This window comes from Gastrolobium bilobum, unplaced genomic scaffold (genome assembly GCF_033153095.1).
Source record: "Gastrolobium bilobum isolate Gb01-03AN ecotype WA unplaced genomic scaffold, APGP_CSIRO_Gbil_v1 utg22006, whole genome shotgun sequence".
Classification (NCBI taxonomy): Eukaryota; Viridiplantae; Streptophyta; class Magnoliopsida; order Fabales; family Fabaceae; genus Gastrolobium; species Gastrolobium bilobum.
This window is the reverse complement of record NW_026896561.1, coordinates 173,324-198,696: the sequence shown is the minus strand read 5'-3', so window position 1 is coordinate 198,696 and position 25,373 is coordinate 173,324. Positions and strand designations below refer to the sequence as shown.

Here is a 25,373-nt window from a genome sequence, read left to right as displayed (position 1 = left end):
TTGCTGCCAGTTATGAGAATATCATCAACATAAACTAACACATAAGTGTAGTGACCATGAGCTTGCAAGACAAAAAGGGAAGGATCACACTTGCTAGAAACAAGCCCAAGATGATGTAGGGACTGGCCAAGCTTATCAAACCAGGCTCTCGGAGCTTGCTTCAAAACCATAAAGAGCTTTATGAAGTTTACAAACCAGTGACTTGTCAGCTACTTCGAATCCAGGAGGTTGAGTCATGTGAACATCCTCAACCAAGTCACCATTCAAGAAGGCATTGTTGACATCGAGTTGTTGAACATACTAGCCTTGAGTTAAAGCAAGTGTAAGAATGATTCTAATAGTTAAAGGCTTAACAACAGGAGAAAAAGTCTCACTAAAATCAAAATCATGCTGTTGGTGGAACCCTTTTGCCACCAATCGAGCCTTATACTTGTTAATGGAACCATCGGGATTCTCTTTTACTTTAAAGACCCATTTGCAACCAATGGGACTCCGAGAGGAAGGAAGAGGAACAAGGGACCAAGTTTCATTAGCCAAAAGAGCAGCATATTCCTGTTGCATGACCAGTGGCCATTGAGGATGAACCAAGGCTTGTTTCACATAAGTTGGTTCAGTGTGAGCAGTTAAAATAGATGGTGGAGGATCTTTGGATCTGGTCTTAATGGAGTGACTGTTGGGACATATTCTTAGCGCGAAGAAGGAGGTGAAGATAGAGAACCCGAAGAAGAGGAACTAGGAAGCATAGAAGTGGAGCTGGACTCTAAAGAGGTAGGTGAGATACAATGATTATTAGACATAGACACAGAAGGAATTGACCGGGAGGACTCATATTCTTGTGAGTGTAAGGAATGATGCTGTGGTGTCGAAGTAAATGAGGAAGAAGTAGGTGCTGAGGAGGGGGCAATGGGAGTAGGTGAATGAGTGGCAGCATGTGAAGATGTGGCAGTAGGTGAATGAGTGGGAGTAGGTGAATGAGATGAAGGTGTGGCAAATTGGCAATAGGTGAAGATGTGGTAGCAGGGGAATTAGTGGGAGTAGGTGAATGAGGGGAAGATGTGGCAGTGGGTAAGGCTGGTGGTTGAGTAGGTGTAGTGGTTGGATTATAGAGTCGAAGGTGAGGTGTATTGTAAGAGGATATAGACGGAGAACAAGGGGAAGAGGTGGAAGGAAAAAGATAAGAGTAGGGAAATCTGATTTCATTGAATAAAACACCTTTAGACACAAACATCCTGCCATCTGAAGCCAAACATTTTATATCCTTTATGGCTTGGAGAGTAGCCAAAAACACACTCTTTAGAGCAAAAATCCAGTTTATGGTTGTTGTAAGGACGAAGAAGAGGATAGCAAGCACAACCAAAGGTACGTAGAGATAAGTAGTCAGGGTGTGTATGAAAAAGGAGCTGGTAGGGAATTTAGAAATTAAGAGCTGAAGTTGGCAGTCTGTTAATGAGATAGACTGAGGTTAGAAATGCATGATCCCAATAGTGTAGAGGAATTGAAGCATGGGCAAGAAGTGTTAAGCCCATTTCAACTATTTGGCGATGCTTTCTCTCAACCAAACCTTTTTAGTGATGAGTGTGAGGGCAAATGAGTCTGTGAATTACACCCAATTCCTTGAGAAAATTAGTGAAAGGTCTAAACTCCTCCCCCCCCCCCCCCCCAAAAAAAAAAAGAGAGTCAATGTGGACAACTTTAATGTTCAAGTTAAACTGAGTTTTAACGAGTGGAAGTGTTTGAACATGGGTAATGCTTCAGATTTTTGCTTCAAGGGATAAAACCATGTGAAACGAGTGGCATCATCTACAAATGTGATATAGTACTTGAATCCTTGTGAAGACACAACATGTGCAGGGCCCCATAGACCACTAACAATTAACTGAAAGGGATGTGTATATACTGTACAGGAAGGAGATGAAGGTAAGCAATGAGACTTAGCCATACAACATGTAGAACAAAAATCAAAAATAGTTTTACTATTTATTTTGACTTTACATTGTTGCATTACACTTTTCAGAGCATCCAGATGGGGATGGCCTAGTCTGGAATGCCACAAACTATAGCTAGAAGGAACTGAAGAAAGATCAGAACACATAGAAACAAAAGGATTCAATTGTTGTATATTTTAAGTACATGAAGACAACTTATTAACAGGATTATTAGAAAAACTAGATACATTTGGACCTAATAAGGTGGAGGCAGTAGTAGGAGAAGACACGAACTGAAGACTCGGGAATTTGTATAAGCCATTAGATCCAAGAAGACCTTCAAGTATAATTTCCTTGCTGACCTGAGATTTAACATAGTAAACAGAAGGGTGAAATTCAAAAAATACTTTGTTATCACGTGCAAACTTACTAACGCTAATGAGATTTTTAGTTATAGAAGGAACTACAAGAGGATTTTGTAGCTGAAATTCAATGTGTCGATTTTGTGAAGAGGTGAATTTAGAAGAGCCAGTAGATATGACCTGACCTGTGAACTGCAAACTCTGTATCAGAGCTTGTGGATCTGAGGTGACATGATGAGAAGCACCAGAATCAGGATACCATTCTAACGCCATTTGCTCAGAGGTGCAAGTCAAAAAAGCTTGAGAATCTGTGTACAAAGGTTGGATAGAGGCCTGAGAAGGAGGACGTGCTGGACGTTGAGCTGGCTGACTCCATACATAAGGACGATGAGCAGGCACAATAACAAGAGGAACTCCACCTCGAGGTTGAGTTTGACTCTGCCATTGCTGGATCTGAGAAAAATTCAAAGAGCCAGGTGCAAATGAAGGATCAAAATGCTACCAGCAAGAGGTGACTTCATGCCCTGTTTTCTTGCACAATTGACACTGTAGCATGGAGCGACCAAAACTTCGACCACCACGTCCACGGCGACGTCTGCCGCGCCAGTCACCAAGAGTAGCTTGAGTAACATCTGTAGTAGTGTTTCCGGTGACAAACGACTGAGGTTGTGGTGTATTTGTGGCACTGCTAGTAGGGTTTGCAGGTCCCTGTTCTGGTGCACCAGAAACAGGGGCAAACAGAGGAAGTTCTTTATGAACTAGATTCACGATCCAGTTGAGTTATACTTAGCAATCATCGTTTCTCGAGCAAGAAGCTGAGATTCCAGATCTTCAAAGGTCCTGGAGCTTTCTCTACCACGAAAGTATGTAATGAACGGTACATATTCTTCTGGCAGTCCTGCTAAGGCCCATTCAACTTGTTCTAACTCTGTAATAGGATCTCCAATGGCTACTAACGTCTCACTAAGAGCTTTGATTCTTGTCAAGGATTCTTCGACAGTTTTATCACCTTTCTTGATGTTTCTGAGATCAGAACGAACTTGACTAGCCTTTGCCTTTGTGATCGAATTGAAGTAACGGTGGATCTTATCCCACGCGAGATGTGATTGTCTATTGAAAAGAAGTTTCGGTATATTGATTTTGAATAATTTACATGAGTGAGTATTTATACACGAAAGAATCGCTAAGAATGACAAAGCGATGACTAAGCGATGACTAATCAATCCTAATCACAATCAATTCTAATCAATCACAATCAATCCTAATCAATCATAATCAATCCTAATTAATAGGAAATAAAAACGGAAACATGTTTGGATTCTGATTTTCTACACTCCCCCTCAAGTTGGGAGGTAAATATTGATCATTCCCAACTTGCCAATCAAGTCTTCGAATGCTGGACGGTGTAGGCCCTTGGTAAGGATATCTGCCGTTTGCTCTTTGGTTGGAACATATATCAAACGCACACTTCCATCATCTAATTTTTCTTTGATGAAGTGACGATCAACTTCCACGTGCTTTGTTCGATCATGATGCACAGGATTTTGAGCAATGCTAACAGCTGCCTTGTTGTCACAATATAGTTTTATTGGTAGGGAATATGAAATCTTCAACTCTTGAAGAAGTCTTCTCAACCAGATTCCTTCACAAACTCCATGAGATAAAGCTCGAAATTCTGCTTCAGCACTACTTCTAGCAACCACTGTTTGCTTTTTGCTTCTCCAATTAACAAGATTTCCCCACACATAGGTGCAATAGCCTGATGTAGATCTCCTGTCTACTGATGAGCCTGCCCAATCTGCATCAGTGTAGATTTCAATTGTCCTTTTATACCCCTTTTTAAAGAATAATCCTCTTCCTGGAGTATTCTTGAGGTATCTAAGCACCCTATAGACTGCACTAAGATGCTTCTCCTTGGGTGAGTGCATGAATTGACTAATCATACTCACCGCAAAGGCAATGTCAGGACGCGTATGAGATAAGTAGATTAGTTTACCAACCAATCGTTGATATTGTTCTTTATCCACCTCATTCCCATCTTCAATACCTAACTTGGTATTAGGTTCCACAGGTGTCTCAACAGGTTTACACCCTAACATTCCTGTTTCCAACAAAAGATCTAGAACATATTTTTTTTGTGTTAGAGTGATGCCTGTTTTGCTCCTAGCAACTTCCAAACCAAGGAAATATTTGAGAGTGCCAAGGTCTTTGAGTTCAAATTGAGCTGCTAGAAATTTCTTCAAGGTGTTCAATTCCTCAATATCATCACCTGTAAGAATTATATCATCTACGTATACAATAAGAACAACAATTTTACCATCCTTAGAGTGTTTGTGGAAGAGAGTATGATCAGTCTGTGCTTGAATGAAGCCTCTTCTTTTGATTGCTTGTGTGAATTTGTCGAACCATTCTCTGGGAGACTGTTTCAATCCATATAGAGACTTTTTTAGTTTACACACTGATCCATTTCCCTTTTCAAAACCAGGTGGAGGATCCATATAGACTTCTTCATGTAAGTCACCATTTAGGAATGCATTCTTCACATCTAACTGTTGCAGAGGCCAATCTAGATTGGCAGCAAGAGATAAGAGAACTCGGATGGTATTGACTTTAGCAACCGGAGCAAAAGTCTCATGATAATCTATCCCATGAGTCTGAGTGAAACCCTTTGCAACCAATCTTGCCTTGTATCTGTTGATGCTATTATCTGCATTGAATTTTATTGTAAACACCCATTTGCATCCTACTGCCTGTTTTCCTTTGGGTAGGGTCACTATCTCCCAAGTTCCATTTCTTTTTAAAGCATTCATTTTTTCAAAGACAGCATCCCTCCATTTTTGATCATTGAGAGCCTCATGTATATTTCTCGGTATCTTTGTACTATCCAACATAGTATTGAAAGCACGAAACCCTGGGGACAACTTTCCATATGAAATATGATTAGAAATAGGATGAGTAGTACAAGATCGAGTACCTTTTCTGAGAGCAATGGGCAAGTGTAGATCATTTTCACCATGACACTCAAGTATTGGGGTGTTGGAACTAGAACATGGTTCAGAATCCTGGCAGTGTAGAGGCTCTGGGTTATTCACACTTTGAGGAGGCTTTCGCCTGCTATAAACTTGTCCCCATTTTAAGGAGGCTCCTGATGGTGAGGATTCTGTAGCTCCCCCTGTTTCCAAAATTAGAGGTAATACCGTGGCACCAGTAGGTTCCCATGACTGATCTTCATCTACTCCTATCTCCCCCTGAAGAGAAGTCGAGGGGAAGAAAGGGTCATTTTCAGAAAAAGTGACATCCATAGAGACAAAGACCTTACGAAGAGAGGGTGAATAACATTTATAGCCACGTTGAGTAGGAGAATAACCAATAAAGACACACTGGAGAGACTTAGAATCAAGCTTAGACCGTTGTTGGGAGAGAATATGGACAAATGCAACGCAACCAAATAACTTGAGAGGTAAGGAGGAGACACCTCGGAAGGAAGGGAAGATACGAACAAGACTAGAAAGAGGAGACTGAAATTTCAGAATGCGAGATGGCATTCGATTTATCAGATACGAGGCAGTGAGAACTGCCTCTCCCCAAAGATATTTAGGAACACTCGTGGTAAACATAAGAGCCCGAGCAACTTCAAGGAGATGTCGGTTTTTTCTTTCCGCAACTCCGTTTTGTTGGGGTGTGTCAGGACACGAGCTTTGGTGAAGGATGCCATGTTGGGAAAGATATTCTCCAAGAACAGAGTTAAAATACTCTTTGCCATTATCTGTACGAAGAATTTGTATAGCAACTTGGAATTGGGTTTGAACCATGGCATGAAATTTTTTAAACACGGATGCAGCATCAGACTTATCCTTTAGAAGATACGCCCAACAGACTCGAGAATGGTCATCAATGAAGGTAATGAACCATCGAGTACCTGAAATATTTTTAACACGAGCTGGACCCCATATGTCACTATGAATTAAGGAAAATGGGGAAGAGTCATGGTGAACTTTAGAAGGATAATGAGCACGAGTATGCTTGGCAAGTTGACAAATATCACAAGAAAACAAACTTGGACTTTTATGAATAAATAAGTTTGGCAACAACTTCTGAAGATAAATAAAATTTGGATGGCCTAGCCTACGATGCCACATCATAACATCATTACATGAATCAAAAGGAAACATAGAGTTTTTTTCTACGAAAACAGCTTCATGAGTCACATTCTCCTCAAAGTAGTAAAGTCCACCATCCTCTCTAGCACTGCCAATCATCCTCTCCGAGTCCTGTTCCTGAAAAACACAACAATGTGGAAAGAATTTAGCAAAGCAATGCAACTCAGAGGTGTGCTTGCTAATAGAAATGAGATTACAAGTCAGAGAAGGAACATAAAGAACTGATGTCAAAGTAATCAGCTCAGAAAGTTTAATGGTTCCGTGTCCCGCAATCTGGGAAAAACTGCCATCGGCGATCTTGACCCGAGAAGGTTCAGAATATGGAGTGTATGAACAAAACAAGCCAAGATTACCTGTCATATGATCAGAGGCTCCAGAATCAAGGATCCAATGATTTTGACTATCAACATGGAAAGCTGTACCTTGCTGGACCACATGACTAGTGGCCTTAGGAGGTTGAGTCAAAAGTCTCTGAAGTTGTTCAAACTTAGTCTTGCTAAGAAAGACACCATCAGAGTTAGAGGAAGAGTGTTTTGAGGAAGCCATGAATAGAAAGAGAAGGGTTGACCGTTGATGAAAAATCAAGTTTTGTAAATTTTTGATCTGACCTCTGGAACAGGAAGGGGAGAAGCCGGCGAGAAGGTCTGTGCAAGTCGCGGCGGGAAAAGACGTTGGGAAGGCGGCGCGTGGAGCTCACGCGCCGGAAACTGGCCGCGCGTGTGACGACGCGTGGCGGCGCGTGCGGCGGTTGACGGCGATGGGTCCAGCGGCGGTCGACTCGTCGGATCCTTCTGAGTCGAATGGTCACCTCACTTTCTTGATCGGAGGTCAGTAGACTAGGTTTCTGTGTTGGACAGATTGAAGGAGGTGTTTAGGAGGTGTTTGACGGTGATGGAAGTGTTTGGATGGTTATTTCAGATTTGAATTAGGGTAGGAACGAACTTCTCTGATACCATATTGACAAGAAGTTTCTGTATATTGATTTTGAATAATTTACATGAGTGAGTATTTATACAAGAAAGAATCGCTAAGAATGACAAAGCGATGACTAAGCGATGACTAATCAATCCTAATCACAATCAATTCTAATCAATCACAATCAATCCTAATCAATCATAATCAATCCTAATTAATAGGAAATAAAAACGGAAACATGTTTGGATTCTGATTTTCTACATTGTCGAATTCCAAGGATCTTGTGATTATTTCCTCTGACATTGTTGATTGTAGCCAAGTAAGTAACCTTTTATCAACACGTTCCCATTCTGAGAATGCTGGATTCACTGTTCCAGTAGTGTGATCCTCTTCTGACAAGAAACGCACTGGAATCTTTGGATTAACGAGAAATTTCTCGAGCTGATGAGCAATGATTGGTGGCTCGACGATCTGTTTCCATAGCAAGAAATTTTTGCTGGTTAGTTTCACAGAGAGTTGTGTTGTGAAGAGCGACGGAGATCTGGATCCGTTTGAGGCAGAAGAAGCGGAATCGCTAGTGTTCACTGAAGCGGAAGCCATGTTGGTGAACGTAGAGAAGGATTAGGCCCCAGAGAAGGGCTCTGATACCATCAAAGAGAAAGAACCAGAGAGAAAGAGAAGCGAGATCTAAACATTTCTCTGATTAATATTGCAACTAAATCAATTCTTACAGATCTCAAAAGAGACAAGTCTTATATAGCCTACAACCTTTTAGAAGCTACTAACAACCTGACTGAACTGAATAACAAACTGAACAGACTACAAGCTGACACGTGTACTCTATTATTTTGTGACCTGAAGGTCATAGTTTGAATCTAGGAAACAACCTCTTTTCAAAAAATGTAAGGGTAAGGCTACATACAATCAATCTTTACCTTTACCCTCGCAAAGTTGGGAAGCCTTGTGCACAAGATTTGCCTTTCGTATAAACTGATTCCTCCTCATCTGTATGTATGTAAGTATGTATTGGTTTTGTATTACATTTCTGAATAAAGATAAGTGCCACTTTTTTACCATTCTATGGTTGGAGTTATCTATGTGTTAAAATGTAAATGTCTTTGAGTAAAGAGATTCACTGTGTATTGTGAATACTAGAATTAGTTTTATTATTTTGTATTTTTGTAATAGTCAGTATTTGGGCTTAGCCCAGTAGGTTTCTTTATTCTCTTTAAATAGAGAACTCTTGTACAGATAATTTACAATTTTATAATACAAAAATATTTCTTTCAATTTGGTATCAGAGCTTTCGATTCTGAGGGCTCTGCTTCCGCATCTATCATCTTTTCAAAGAAAAAAAGAGAATCCTTATATTCTGCCTCTCGCCGCCATTAGCCGCCGTCGGAAAATATTTCCGGGGGACCTTTTGGACCGAGAGGATCACCGTTCGACGTTCCAATCACTGACGTCGTGAGATTCTACTGTTCACCGCCGTTGACCATCGTTGAACACCGTCTCAGGCAGTTTTCCGACGAAGTTTTCCGGCGATCCACCCACGGCTGTGACCGCCACAACGAGGCGAACACCTCTGTCCAGGACCCACCTTGAGATCCTGTCCGACGCTCCCTCACGCGCGTGGAAGAGACGCGCCATTTCCAAAACTGCAGTGGCGCGTGGAGGCGCGTGGCACGTCCCCTTCACGTGCGGCCAATTCAGACGCCTCCTCCTTCTGAGTGTGGATCTATGATTATCCTTTTGTTTTGACTCCGTTGCAGCCTTCCCAAGGTGATTCTTCATCCCTTTGTTACTGTTCCTGCACCGTGTTACTGTTCCGGCCAGCTTTGGTGACATTGGGCCTTTATAATCCTGATCTGTCAGTTTAAAAAAAAAATTATGTCTAAGGCTGAAGATAAATCGACCAATCAGCCACCTGTTACATCCTCTATGGCTTCTCTTAGCCCAAACGATCTGCCTGCTCTTCATCAGAATTATCATCTCAAAGGAAAAAATTATTTACAGTGGTCTCAGCTGGTTCGTACATTTCTCAAAGGGCGTCGTAAGATTGCTCATCTTGAAGGACCTGTTATTGCCAAAACAGATCCAAAATTTGCTGATTGGATGATGAAGACTCTCTTATTGTGACATGGCTATGGAATTCTATGACTCCTGAGGTTAGTCAACATTGCATGTTCTTACCTACTGCTCTTGAGATTTGGAATGTTCTTCATCAGACCTATTCAATGAAACAAGATGCTGCCACTTGCTATGATCTGAGGAATAAGATTTTTTCTACCAAGCAGGGTTCTTTATCTGTAACAGAGTATTATGGAAATCTGAATGGTTTATGGACTGAGTTAGATCAGTATGAGAGTTTGAAGGTGGAGTGCAGCAAGGATGCAACTACTCTAGCTTCCTCTGTTGATCGAAAACGAATCTTTGACTTTCTTTGTGGCCTCAATTCAGAATATGACCCTATTCGGGTTCAAATCCTTGGTAAGGAAAAATTACCTTCTCTTTCTGAAGTTTTTCATACTGTCAGGGGGGAAGAAAGTCGTAGGAATGTCATGATGGACACCAAGTTGTCTGAAGGATCTGTCATGATCTCGTCTAAGTCACTACTCCAACTGCTTTTGACAAGTCTGCTATGATCTCAGCTAAGCCACCTCAATGGACGACTTTCTTTAAGTCATCTCAGGGGTCTTCTTCCTTTAAGCCCGACAAAGAGGGGCGCTGGTGCACTTATTGTAAAAGACCAGGTCACACAAAAGATGTTTCAAGGTAGTCTTTGGCAACATTTTCAACAGGAAGGCTAACCTATTGCATAGTATTGCAGAAATTCAGAATCATGTTGATTATCATACCAACTTATCTCTCCAATCTAGAGAAAAGGAGGTTAGGAAGGACCTTGATGCGATTCTCATACAAGAGGAGATCTTATGGTTTCAAAAAGCCAGGGTGAAATGGATAAATGATGGGGATAGAAACACCAAATTCTATCACATTAAAACTGTAGAATATTCTAGAGTTTTCTACTTGTTTCTAGCTACTTGTCCCTTTGAGTAGTGTGATGCCTCTTCGGTTACTGTGTATTTTATTTATTACTTCAACTCCTTAACTACCTTGTAATCGTAATCTGTATATAAAGATCCCTTTGGGTGTCAATCAATATATGAAAAATACATTTCAGTCTTATATTTCATCATGGTATCAAGAGCAGGTTATCCTGTGGTCATCTTGTAAACCTCCACGTTTCCTTCCGTTTTCCATTTTTCACTGTTTATTAAAATAACTCAGAAACCATATCTGGACCCCTCCAATCACGAAACCAAGGCCACCATTGGTCTCAGAAGCCATTTTCGAGACGACCCACGTCAGCCCCGTCGCCGGAAAGTCAGCCACGCGCCGCCACTGCAGAACTGCCTCTCCGGCGCGTGTGAGCCACGCGCCGCCCTACCGGCCTCCGTTTGTCACGCGGCTTTCACAGAACGGCTCGCCTGGCCTTCCTCTTCCTGTTCTGGGGGTTTAAATCACGATTGGAGCACTCTTCTTGCTGGGTCCAGTTGGTTCCTCTTCGTGATTTTTCAGTTCTGAACGATTGGAGTTCCTTTTTTGTTTTTTTATTTTATTTTGAACAATGGAAGTTGAAAATATTGAGGCTGAGAATAAGCATTCTAAAAATCATCTGGTAATGTTTAGCTTTTCCTCTTCCCTGTTCTTCGTCTTCCGAGACAACCCAGCTATACAGATGGACTAACCACCGTTTAAACGGTAAGAATTATGAGCAATTTCAGAAGGTGATGTCTCAATCTGCTGAGGCAACTAGTCATGTTGCTCAACAAGGTATGGCATTCCATGTTGATCATAGTAGTCGTTGGATTCTTGATTCGGGAGCTTCTGATCATATGACAGGTAATGCATCCCTGTTTTGTTCTTATACCCCTTATTATCACCAGTCACGAATAAGGACGGCTGATGGTAGTTTCTCTAATATTGCGGGAAAGGGATCCATTAAGCTCTGAACATATTACTCTGAATTCTGTCCTTCATGTCCCCAAGGTATTATCCATCAAAGTTCTTGTCCTAACACCCCTCAACAAAATGGGGTGGCTGAAAGGAAAAATAGACATCTCATTGAAGTTGCTAGAGCCCTCTTGTCTACAATGCATGTCCCTAAATACCTGTGGGGGGAGGCTGTCTTGACTGCCTCATATCTCATCAATCGGATGCCCTCTCGCGTCCTGAATTTTCATTCTCCCATATCTTGCCTTACCCGCTCTTTTTCCCTCCTTTCGGGCTCTCTTTTCCCTTCCTCCAAAGTTGTTTGGCTGCGTGGTTTTTGTTCATATTCCTCCACATCAAAGGTCCAAACTTGATCATAAGTCTGTTAAATGTGTCTTCATAGGATATCCTCCTAATCAAAAAGGTTACAAGTGCTACTCACCTTCTCTTCGAAAGGTCTTTGTTTCTATGGATGTTACTTTTTGTGAAACACAATCATTTTTTCCCTCGACTTCTCTTCAGGGGGAGTCTATTGGTATAAATGAAGACAAGTCTTGGAATCCAAATAATTCTACTGTCTTACCTTTACCCTTGGAAACATCTGTTGTTTCTTTACCTTTGGAGTCAGGGGGAGTTAATGTACAGGAGACAAGGACAGCAATTGTACCAGAGACTGGAGATCCTCCCGGTAAATGGGGAAAATTCTACAGCAGGCGAAAATCTCCTCAAGATCCTCTAGACTGCCAGGATTCTGACCCGAGTCCTAGTTCCAGCAATCCACTTGAGAACACTGGTACAGCTGACCTAGATGTGCCCATTGCCCTTCGAAAAGGTACTAGATCTTGCACTGCTCATCCTATTTCTCATCACATTTCATATGAAAAGTTATCTCCAGGTTTTCGTGCTTTCAACACTATATTAGACGGTACAAAAATACCAAAAAATATCCAAGAGGCACTTAATGACCCTAAATGGAGGGATGCAGTCTTTGAAGAAATGGATGCTCTTAAAAAAAATGGAACTTGGGAGTCCGTGGCACTTCCCAGAGGAAAGAAAACTGTAGGTTGCAAATGGGTGTTCACAATAAAATTTAATGCAGATAACAACATCAACAAATATAAGGCCAGATTGGTTGCCAAAGGATTTACTCAGACTTATGGGATAGACTATCAGGAGACGTTCGCTCCCGTTGCCAAACTTAACTCTATCCGAGTCTTACTATCACTTGCTGCCAACCTTGATTGGCCCTTGCATCAATTGGACGTAAAGAACGCTTTCTTAAATGGGGACTTACATGAGGAAGTTTACATGGATCCACCACCTGGTTTTGAACAGGGAGATGGTTCTGTATGCATGTTGAAGAAATCTCTTTATGGACTTAAACAATCCCCTAGAGAGTGGTTTGAAAAGTTTACTCGTGTTGTTAAAGAAAGAGGATTTATCCAAGCTCAGACTAATCACACTTTATTTTTTAAACACTCCGATAGTGGCAAAATTGCTATCCTCATTGTTTATGTTGACGACATAATTGTCACAGGTGATGACTGGGAAGAAATAAAATCTTTAAAAGGGGGTTTAGCTAGTCAGTTTGAACTAAAGGATCTTGGATCTCTCAAATATTTCCTTGGAATGGAAGTTGCTCGTAGCAAGGCGGGAATTTCCTTATCTCAGAAGAAATATATTCTAGACCTGCTACAAGAAACAGGTATGCTTGGGTGCAAGCCTGCAGAAACTCCAGTTGAACCCAATATTAAATTGGGAATTGAAGATGGAAAAGATGTTGACAGGGAGCAATACCAAAGGTTGGTAGGGAAGCTGATCTACTTATCTCACACTCGGCCTGATATTGCATTTGCGGTTAGCATGGTTAGCCAATTCATGCATTCTCCTAAGGAAAAACACCTTAGTGTTGTTTATAGAATCCTCAAGTACCTCAAAAACACCCCTGGTCGAGGAATGCTCTTTAAAAGGGGACACAAGAGGATGATAGAAATCTATACAGATGCTGATTGGGCTGGCTCTGCTATGGACCGAAGATCCACTTCAGGATATTGTACCTATGTCTGGGGAAATCTTGTGACCTGGAGAAGTAAGAAACAAACTGTTGTTGCCAGAAGCAGTGCAGAAGCAGAATTTCGGGCGCTAGCCCATGGCATTTGTGAAGGAATCTGGTTAAGAAGGCTCCTTGGAGAATTAAAGATATCTTATTCTCTACCTGTGAAACTCTATTGTGATAATAAGGCTGCAGTCAGTATTGCTCAAAATCCTGTACATCATGACAGAACCAAACATGTGGAGGTTGATCGTCATTTTATCAAAGAAAAATTGGAGGAGGGTAGTGTATGTTTGTCATATATACCTACCAAGGAGCAAACAGCCGACATTCTCACCAAAGGATTACACAAACCCATCTTTGAGGATTTAATTAGCAAGTTGGGGATGATCAATATATATCTCCCAACTTGAGGGGGAGTGTAGAATATTCTAGAGTTTTCTACTTGTTTCTAGCTACTTGTTCCTTTGAGTAGTGTGATGCCTCTTCAGTTACTGTGTATTTTATTTATTACTTCAACTCCTTAACTACCTTGTAATCTGTATATAAAGATCCCTTTGGGTGTCAATCAATATATGAAAAATACATTTCAGTCTTATATTTCATCACTTTCATTCTTTATCCTTCTAGTACAAGTAGCCATTTCCCTGATTGCTCTTTTCCAGCTTGCCGCTTCCACTCTCAATGAAAGCACCAATTGTTACAACTCAAGGCCTTGAGAGTCCACACCAAAAGACTAGCATATTGGATGGGAGTGTCCCATGGCTTAAGTACCACACTGAGCCTTTATCTTTGCGCAACATGGGACATCACAAGAAGACTAAGACAAGTTCATCATCTTGCAAAACTGAGCTGATGGAGCAAGTCATGTGTACCCCAAGGTGATGGAGCAAGTCATGTGTACCCCAAGGTCAGTCCACATCCAATCCATGTCAGCATAACCACTGCGAATAAGTGGATATGGAAACAACTCATAGAAGGACAACTTTATCCCCATCAATAAAGGGCCGACCCAGTTCAAATACCCACTTCGTGAGTGTCTGGGGAAGGGAATACTCTAGGCAGTCTTTCCCCATCAATAACGAGCATGAATTTCAAGGAATTCAATCCAGTCGTTGTATGAAAATACAGCTTCATGCATAAATAACAGATGCATTTTTGCTTATTAGTTATTACCTTTCTTCCAAAAAATCCTTATCCCAACCCCTTACTGTCTAGACTGTCAGACAGTCTCCAGCCCTCTTGACTCTCAATTTGCCTTGCACACCCATCAATTCAGCTAACAGAGCTCACAGATCCAAAACGTGCCAGATCTCACCAAAACCAACGGTTAATGGGAGAAAAAGAGACAGATACAACCTCATATACAGCTTGACAGTCAACACAAGATGAAAAGGAAAGGGACTCAATGGGAAAATGTTTAAAAAACTGCACACACCATCTACAGATCAGTTAGAGCTATATACTCACCCGTGGGCTGTAATTTTGTAATTTAAACTTTGTCCTTATTCTTAAAAGGAAAGAAAAATTCACACATACACATTTGTATAAACACTCCATCTTTCCTTGTCAAAAAGGAATAAAATCCATATTCTAAAATATAACTGGAGGTAGGATACTCTATAAATTAAAGGATTAAGCTAGATTCATATAGTTGATGTTTTATACACTTTTCTTCTTGTATAAATCTACAACCTATAGAATAAAGGTCAGAGCACTCATATCACAACTAGCAAAAGATTATTAGATCTAGCAGACCACTACCAACATTCTTCCTCATGTCAATGCAAACACCAAGTTGGGGGAGGAAAAGAAACATCAGCAGAAAAAAGATGTCACCAATTGCTTACTAATAAGTTGTCACCTTTATTATTAGTTAGGTAGTCGTTCCCAGAGATAACGATATCAGTTCATAGTAATCTACTTTTTGCAAACATGTACTCCTCAAATAAATAGTGGGATATACAGAAGTCCAATGGCAGAGATCTTTTATGAAACCGAGACCGAAATTGAAACTTTGTACACTTAAAAAAGATGAAATGGATTGCTTCATAAACTGTATGTTCGCTCCTTTGTAAGAAACAACTATATCAGAGAACAATACACAAAAAAAACTCTAGTACGCAGAACAAAATTGAGAATACCTCTGGAGGCTTGAAGGGATAATCACTTGGAAATATTATGTCAAGGAAAAATATGCCACCTTGGTATGGTGTTCCTATAAAGAAGAACAAGATAGAAAAAATTCATCAAGGTCATACTAACTCAATTTAGGTAAGTTAAGAGTGATGGTGATAATGAAGAAAAAGAAGAAAATTGAAGAGTTAAGTCTGAGGAAGAGGACCTGGGGTACCAATAATAGTGGCAATCCAATGATAGAGATTATCACCCTTGGGGCCAGCAGAGCAATCAGGAGGAGGGTCATTGTTGAGTTCAACCATTTCCCTCTGAATCCTCTTTCCCGATGCCGACACCGACGTTGTTGGTACCCATGACGATGTTGAACATGATCTTCCTCCACCTGATATCATCACTCCTCTGCTTTGTTCTTCTTTACCCACAAACAAAAAAACAATTATATTTTGTACCATTCCCCAAAACTATTTTTTTTTTTTTTAATTTGTCAATAATATTCAACCAAATTGTTTCATCCACTCAATTTGCTTTATTTTAAGGGAAAAACTACTCTTGCATAAGAGTAGTTTTATCTCCTACACACTTATCGAAAATCGTGACATTCATTTTTCTTATTTTTCTTTTTTCTTTAAATGGCGGGTCCCACCACATATGTGTCACAACATGAGAGAAAATCTCTCCTTCAACATAAGATGATTAAATGAACCCTTGTTTTAATGTTAATTAAGGATTTCTTAGTTTTCTCTTTGCTTTTGCTGGTTTTCTATCTTCTGTTTCTTTTTTTATTATTTCTGGGCTGTTTTTAGCCTTTTTCTTTCACCAAAAAAAGATGCAGAGATTAGGTAATTGTCCAATAATCTACATATTTTGATTAATTGAAAAATATAACAAGTTAAGTATGAAAAAAAAAATATAACTTTTTTTTTCCTTTCAGTAATTAATTTGTTACGTGTCCTATCAATGTCAACAGTTATGATTTATTAGACAAATTCGAATGAACTGTCATAGTAGATTTTGAGAAAGGTCAGATCCCATATTAACCAAGCAACTTTTATGAACATTGGTTTAAATTTTTTTTTTTTATAGGGCAAGATTCTTTGATATTAGTGTAAAACTTTTTAGTTTGACATCAGATCTTAATCGTTGATTTTCATCAATCAATGATTATAATTTATTGAGTCAAATTTATTAATTAATTAGTAATTCGCATTAAATTATAATCGTTGATTGACGAAAATCAACGGTTAAGATTTGGTGTCAAACTAAAAAATTTGACACTGGTATCAAAAGTATCTTATCCCAATTTTTATTCCTCTAAATAATTTTTTTTAATTTTGGTCTATCCTTTCTAAATTTTGCGAATTAGTCCTACAATAAACAATTTCTTTTTCAAGTGATTCTTTCCTTGCATCACCAATTTGATCTAGTTGTTAATTACTTGTGTGGGTGGGTACGTCAAGTAACAATTACAATGTGCCATCAAAGGTGGCCATTGAATCGAGGTCCATGTGGATCATCAAAAAATGATGTGAAGTTGTTGTTGGGGAAGATTTAACACTTCCGAACACCTGCTAAGCTGTCAAAGCCATCAGTATCATATGCAAACTTCAAACTTGGCATGGAGTTTGATTCTAGAAAAGTGCTCAAAGAAGCAATTCAATAATATGCAATCTTGACCGGAAGGCAACTGAAGTTATACCAAAAGGGTTAGAGTTAGATATGCCAAGTCAAATGCAAATTTGTTGCATTGGAAGGTCAAGTTGGAAGGACAAGCACGTTTAGGTTGAAGCCATTGGTTGACAAACTCATGCAACCGGCAAGAAAAATGGTTGATCAAAATGGGTTGCTGAAAAGTGCTAGAAATAAATGACTGGGTCATAAAAAACCAAGTTGAATGAGATCATTCCAGAGATACAAAACAAATAATCTGTTGGGTCAACCATACACGAGGCTTTCACTGCAAGAAGAATGGCCAAACACATTTTAGAAGGGTCTGGTAGAGACCAATATGCCAGAAGTTACACATACATTACAGAGGTGAGGAAGGCTAGTAATCAGATTGGTACTTGTCATCGTTCACGCAGTACGACATGGTCTTTTGTGAAGGAATTCCAGAATTTGAATTGGAATCAAAGTGGTGTTTAACAAGAAACGGGAATGAAATGAGTTTCAATGGGTTGAAGATGGGGGCTTTAATTTTTATTGATGGGGAAATAATATGGAGCCCCCCAATTTTTATTGTCTTTAAACTGGGATTCATTTTGAATGACTAGTAGTAGTACTAGTGTATGGCATGTCATATTCTTAATTGTAATTGGATAGGAGCAATACTCTCTCTATGTAAACCTCTCCTGTTGAACCTGAATCGAATGAATTCCAAAGAAAAGAGGAGAGCTAAATTGATGAATAAGAAAACTTGTAGTTGCAGATGAATGTTGAACTGCATTCATAAATATAGCTGATTTTTGAAAATGGAGCGAATCACTTTTAGATAAAATTCAACTTCCCTTATACCTAGCTCCGAGATAAAAATATAACAATTGAAGCTTGAAATCATAATACAAACATAACTTAAAAGAACCATCAGGTGGTTCAACTAAAAGTTGCTTGCGGCTAATAACAACAATTGCCACAACCTAAATGGCATATAACAGGAGTTATTAATTTGGCAAAGTCACGAAGCAAATTACGCAGTTTGTGTTTCATGTGAGGCGAATTGCCATGCAAACGATCTAACTAGACTATTCCTGATATTTCACATTCTTGTTCAAAGTATACTTCCATACGGTTTGCAGATGTTAGCCTCCATCTTTAACAAGCAAGCCTGAAAGGTATCACGCTGAGCCTTAACGTCTAATCCGTGCTAACCTTCTTCTCAATACCTGAGCTGCTAAGTATTACCACACCAATTATGATAAGTAGGGCACCTGCAAACCACTGTGGAACAGTTCTTTGTATAAGAAAATGCATGAATCAATAATTCAAATACATAATAGACAAATAACCAGCATTGTCAACATCAGCAGTCACAAACAAAGGAAAACCAATTTGTCCTCTACTCTATTAGTGATATAGAAGCAGAGCAACATTAAGTGTCAGTTATGTTTGCCCATTAAAAATTGAAACCCAAAGATGAACTTTATGTGAAAATTTGTACCAAAAGCTCACCCCTGAATTCTTCAGCCCAATATAAAGGGGATACCAAACTCAATCTACGCTTGAAATTAAAACTCTATTCTGAAGTATTTGAGAAGATCACCTGATTAATTCTTAATCCAAAAATAATTCCAAGTTCCAACCATAGGTTGATGCAATGCCGGACTCGGAGCCAGAAAATTTCATGAATGAGGTGAAATTACAAGTGTAGTATTTCTTAAAAGTTATAACTATCTATGTAACGAAAAGAACAAAATTATGTTCAAAACTGAAAGACTTTTAAGAATTTGAAGGGGGCAATCACTGTATATATGACCAAAAACAACACAATAACGCTGACAATTAAAGGTTAATAATGCTGACATTTAAAGGTTTATATAAAAGATGATCGTCCTTGTAAAGAACTAATTCAACCCAAAAACTTAAGCTTTTGGGAGAGGACCTTTTTAATATTTTATATTATTCTCTGACACGAAATCTCACGCAGGAGCTTTTTGGGCTTGAAGAGTGGATATTGCATATGCCCAATTTTTAATTTACCTTGTGCTTATTTAATTCCACTAAAAATGTGGGGGGGGGGGGCAATGAGGATCATGATCTTGTGTAGATAACAAATTCAACCCAAAAACTTAAGCTATTGAGTGAGGGCCTTTTTAATGGTTTATATTAATCCGACAGCCTTTCCTAGGCCCTCCCTCTTTCCACTATTGGGTTGATGTGTTGGAAAATAAATTCTAAATGCACAGAACGTGAAATTGGCCTAAAATTGAAGGAATTGGGATCCTTGGATTTGAGCCCAAAGTGATGCAATTGAATTAGGGGTTAGCTATGGCATATATGGATAGATAGCAATTGCAAGCAATATTTAGAAGAGAAGGGGTATGTATAAAAATAATAGTAGTTGTTACCTGGAGAGAGAGTGATTCATGAAAGAAGAAGAAACCAGCCAAACCAGAGGTGATAAAATTGGTAGCAAAATTGGTGACAGTTGCTTGAAGAGAAGAGAGAGCCTTAAGACTGTTGACATAACAACCCCACATAGTGACATTGTATAATAACACCAGCGCGTATCTAATATACTGTTCCCAATAAATTAGGTATTACAATCTAAGATCAAAGAATAATAATAATAATCTGCAAAAATTAGGAGAAACAAACTCTGAATGAGAAGAAAACCTGGTGAACGGAGAGCTTGGTGGAAATGGCAGCAAGAGCGGCATTGAATCCGGCATATACTGCCCACGCGTACCCTTTTCGGTTGATTGCTCCTTCCATTTCCGATCGATGATTTTCACAAACACAAACAAAGAAATCAGTGTAGTGCTACGCCTACGCCTCTCTTCTTCTGGAACTGGAACTCACTTTAGACATCAAATCAAATCGCAACACACAATACGCACCCACCTATTAATTATAGTTTTATTCAACTATAAATTAGAGAGAGAGTTGAATTTTACTTGCAAAAACCCTAGTATAATGAGAAATAAGAGGAAGTGAGGAGGCGCAAAATAATGTTAATAAATTCTAGCAACGAATTTGCTTAATGGTGAGACAATGACATAGGGACCTTAATTAATAATTAATTACCAAATTCTTCTTCGTTCAAAATTATTTCGAAAATTTACTTTCCCCAACAAACATAACACCAATCTGCCCCTGTTTGACCGTTGACCACGAAGCCTACCCGGGTACACCATTAACTACCCGGGTAATTTTTGAAAAATTTTATCTACCCGAGTATGTAGGAGTGTACCCGGGTAGAGTTCTTGAATCTAGGAAAATGGTTGAATTATTTACCCAGGTATGGATCAGTGTACCCGGGTAAATCGCGTCCAGAAACCCCGATATGTATGGGTTTCGGCCATTGTTGCGAGGTATAGGGTTTTTGAAACCCTAAATCTCTCTCTCTTACCCTCTCTAATCCGAAACATCACACATATTTCATCTCATCATTTCAGAAAGCTGAATCTTGGTGGGACATTGAGATTACATCTCCACACTCCCATTTTGTGCTCAAAAATCCGAACCAACCTCCAAACCCAAAACCTAGATCTAATTTTTGTGTGAAAGATGAGTTCAAGTCCAAACATGGTTCCTATAGTTATATACTACAATGGGAGGCATTTTGAAGGTCCGAACGGTGTCCGATTTGAAGGAAAAACAAAAAAGATGAAAATCAAAGTGGGCACTACATGCAATGAACTGAAGGAGAGAATTCTTCAAAAAATGGAGTCAGAAGGCATACATTCCATCCACCGCATGATAGCCAGGTTAGAGACTGTAGTGGATATGGATACAATATACTACATTGGAAACGATATAAATGATGATGAAGATGTGGAGTTCGTAACAGATGCGTTTGTTGAATGGAAAGTATTAAAATATATTGAGATATATGTTGAAGTTGATGTTGGACAATCTTCATCTTTACCGGTGCATACAACCACTACTGCACACTGTACCGGTCAAGAAGATACAGTTGTACGATCTTCTGCACCTCCTCAGGTAGCATTGGATGAGGATGAAGACGAGGACTATGTGGACAGCGGAGATGAGGGAGAACCTGAAAGTGCTATTCCAGAAGGTGATTCGTCAGACACTGACGTGGACGGTAATTTTGAGGCTGACATGAGCGCCGTAAGTCTCGGTACCCCAGCCTTGTCACCACTTCATGTCGACCCAGTCAGTAGTGGTAAGTTATTAAATTTGAACATTTGCTTTAGACAATTTATTATTTGTGGTGGTATTCATTCAGACAAATGAGAGTTGATCTTTAGATGCAGGGTCTGAGGAGCCATTCTGGAATGAAAGCCAACATTATTCATTCATTAACTGGGCGCACCCTAATGACGAGTTGGAGATTCTATATGGCGATGATGACTTGCACGGAGGTTGGAAGTTAGGAGATCCGTTATTTGTGCAACAAGAATTTGGGTCCAAACCAGAATTGCAACATGCTGTGAAGATACATTGTATGAAGGGGCGCAGGACAGCCATAGTTGAAAAAAGCGACGAGTCAAGATTTGTTATGAAGTGTAAAAACCATGCTGACGGTTGTCCCTGGTATATGAGGGCAATTAAGCCGAAGAAGGGAGCTAATTGGGTGGTCCGTAAATGGGGTCAAGGTCACACATGCCTAAATCAAGGCCTAGCACAGGACCATAGACAGTTGGATTCAAATGTCATTTGTGCGGCTATAATGAGTATGTATTCTACTGTGTATTTAATGATTCAGATTAATTGAGAATATGGTAAAGTTATTTTTTTTTTCCAGATATGTTAAAGGAAGATCCATCCACAAGACCAGCTCTGATACAGGAGAGGATACAGGGAACATATGGATACAACATAACGTACAGGAAGGCCTGGAAGGCAAAAATGAAGGCCATCGTTAAGTTGTTTGGTGACTGGGAGAAATCGTACGGATTCTTGCCAAATTGGCTGAAGTATATGACGGAGGTGAATGTGGGTTCTGTGTTCAAGCTTGATACAAATCAATGTTTTGATGAACGTCGGGTTTATACAGACAGGGCCGTATTTCAAAGGGTTTTTTGGACATTTCACCAATGCATTGAAGCATTCAAACACTGCAAGCCTATAATTCAAATTGACGGCACTCATCTGTATGGGAAGTACAGAGGTACTCTATTGATTGCAACATCTCAGGATGGAGATGGATTTCTGCTCCCTATTGCCTTTGTTGTTGTTCCTCCAGGTGAGTAAATAATTTTGCTTTGGGGTATGTGAAAGCATGTGACCCTTTTTTGCCACTTCATACTGTAAATAATTTCTGAGCCCATCCCTATTGACTTTGTTGTTGTTCCTCCAGGTGAGAGGTTGGATGATTGGTCCTGGTTTCTTAGCCTTTTACGTTTTCATGTCACACATAGGCATGGTATTTGTCTAATATCCGATCGTCATCGAAGCATCATAAGGGCGGTGAAAGATCACGGAGGGTGGCAGCCTCCATATGCTTATCATGTATTTTGTCTACGTCACATCGGAAGCAACTTCAATACCCGTTTTAGGAATGTGGAATTGAAGAAAACGTTGATGAAATTAGGTAATGTACAGTATAATTACTCACATTTTCAACCATTTGAAGAAAACGTTGATGAAATTCACTAACCAATGCATATGTCATGGTTTTTTGCAGGGTACACATGTTCAAAGATAAATTTCGACATTAGATACAAGGAATTTATCGAGAACAATCCTGAAGTTGCTTCATGGTTGGATGCGATTCCGAAAGAGCAATGGTGCAGGTCGTATGATGAGACAGGACGTAGGTTTGGTCATATGACAACTAACCTATCTGAGTGTGTGAATAAGGTGCTTCGTGGAGCACGAAATCTGCCTATAACTGAATTGGTCAAGATGACATTCAGTAGACTCGTTGAGTATTTCGTCAAGAGACGTGAAGGGATTGAAAAAGATATCTCACAAGGTTGGATAATTTCAAAGAAGGTTGAGGCAGCTTTGCAAAAAAATGATGAATTGGCCGGCACTTATCGTGTGAGGATATATGATAGTGAGCTGTTATTGTTTGAGGTTGAGGATGCCTACAATCAATCTACACACGAGGTCAGTGACACCATGAGAGTGGACTTAATCAATCGTACATGTCAGTGTGGTAGGTTTACAACAAGGAGGTATCCCTGCAGTCATGTATTAGCAGTTTGCAAGGTAGCCAAGCTAAACCATTATGATTATGTGGATCATGTTTTCAAAATTCCAACCATTGCTAAAGTATATGCTGCACACTGGTTTCCTATTGGCAATGAATTGTTGATTCCATCTGTTGTTGGGCCTACTGTAATTCCGGATGCTCAGTTGGTACGTGCAAAAGGAAGACCAAAGTCTTCAAGGATTCATAATGAGATGGATTGGGTTGAGTCTCAACCCTCTAGCAGTCAGAGCAGATGTAAGCATTGCAAGCAAGTTGGACATAACATTCGTACATGTCCATTGAGACTAAGACAAGCATGATTACGTATTGTTTTTGTGTAGTACTTTGTTTTGTAATGACAATCACTTTACGTATTGTTTTGTTTCCTTGTACCCTAAACTTTATCTTGTATTAGTTATGTATTGTGTTGTTGAAATGTATTGTTGAACTGTATTCTTGTGTTGTTGAAATGTATCCGTTAAGTTTAGCGAGTCACTCGTTCCGTATTGTGCAATCCGAATGTCTACCATACCCATTTACCCCTTCCCCGAGTCAGTTAAGGTTATTGTATTACACATCAATTACCAAGATGCAAAAAAAATGGATTGAACAGCACCTGCTGCTGCATCTGCAACTGGTCTACCCGGGTAACTCGTAATGATATACCCGAGTACATCCTACCCGGGTAGACCAGTTCGTGGTACCCGGGTAGACCAGTTGCAGATGCTGTTGCAGATGCTGTTTTGGCCATTTTTTTTGCATTTTGGTAATTGTTGTGTAATACCTACATACAGTATGACTTGGGGGTGGATTGATTTCGTAGAAATAGGATGCAGTAATCAAGATGTGCACCAATGAAAGTTGAACATGAATATTAAAGTACTTTGGGTTGAATTGATTTCCAAATTAATTATGACAATATTAATGCAAGGTCCCATACTAATGCATAGAACCAACAAGTCTAAACGTGCGCAAAACGAAAATTTCATTCATTCAAATTTTGAACATCCAGTATAAAAACATCCATGCAATGTAGGTAAAGTTCCTAAATGTACCAAAATGACTACATTACATCAAACTAAATCAATGATATGAAACCCTATGGACACACTAATCCGATGGCGTGTCCTCCCCATTCTCTTCATCCGATTGTGTGTCATCCCCATTGTCATCATCCTCCTCCTCCTCCTCCTGAGTATGGGCACCCTCGCCAATTAAACCCTCCAAGCGTGAAACCCTTGTGTCCAACCGTGCAACCCTTGTGTCCATCTGGTTCCGCCACTTGCTCGTGCTCTGTCTATATCCTCTAAAGTCAGTAGTCAGATCATATATGGATGCCATGACATGATCAAGTGTCCATCCACCCTCAAGAGGAGCTGGTGGTCACCGACTGCGGGTGGGACGTGTCGGTCTGACATCAACCTCAGCAACGCCATCATCATCGTCATCGTCATCAAGGCCTACATCATAAACCATGAAAAGCACATCTTATAAATACCACATTACAAAATAAACAACACAAAATTGCATAAACTCATAAAGACCAACACATCACATGCAGGTGCATCCTACATCTCAGCATCGCGGTGGAATGGGATCTCAGGTGGTTCTGGTGCCTTCTTCCATGTCCAGATACCCGCTCTGTTCGGTAGGATCCCACACTGCTTCAGGAGCCTCTCACCAAATATAGCATTCCAGCCTCTGGCGGTCTTCAAGGTCTCTGTTGCCATAGGCACTCCAAATCTATGCAGAATCTTCTGCACCAGAAATGCAAAAGGCAATTCAGCCTTCTTTGACTTGGCTGCCTTCCACATCAGTATGCATATGTAATGCCTCCAGTTCACCTGCTGACTGTGAAGGAGGGCCCACAGGATGGCAAAGTCCCCTTCCAGCACCTTTGAGTGATTATGCGGGCGCTGGAAAATAATATGTGTCACCACATAATGAAGAATGCGAGCAGAAACTGACAAGTTGCTAACAGGATAATGAGCAAAATGACCG

General features: G+C 40.0%; 2 protein-coding genes across 2 annotated transcripts; both read right to left on the bottom strand.

The window, feature by feature from the left end:
* Positions 1-15,073: 15,073 nt before the first annotated feature.
* LOC133300553 (constitutive photomorphogenesis protein 10-like) lies at positions 15,074-16,002 on the bottom strand. Its single transcript, XM_061500112.1, has 3 exons — positions 15,756-16,002; positions 15,556-15,629; positions 15,074-15,106 (listed from the first exon to the last, which is right to left on the bottom strand). Exons 1-3 carry the CDS (start codon positions 16,000-16,002, stop codon positions 15,074-15,076), a joined length of 354 nt encoding a protein of 117 aa, XP_061356096.1.
* Positions 16,003-18,071: 2,069 nt separating this feature from the next.
* On the bottom strand, positions 18,072-20,192 carry LOC133300569 (uncharacterized). Its single transcript, XM_061500134.1, has 3 exons — positions 19,880-20,192; positions 19,612-19,782; positions 18,072-18,484 (listed from the first exon to the last, which is right to left on the bottom strand). Exons 1-3 carry the CDS (start codon positions 19,976-19,978, stop codon positions 18,401-18,403), a joined length of 354 nt encoding a protein of 117 aa, XP_061356118.1. The 5' UTR covers positions 19,979-20,192; the 3' UTR covers positions 18,072-18,400.
* Between the last annotated feature and the right edge of the window lie 5,181 nt (positions 20,193-25,373).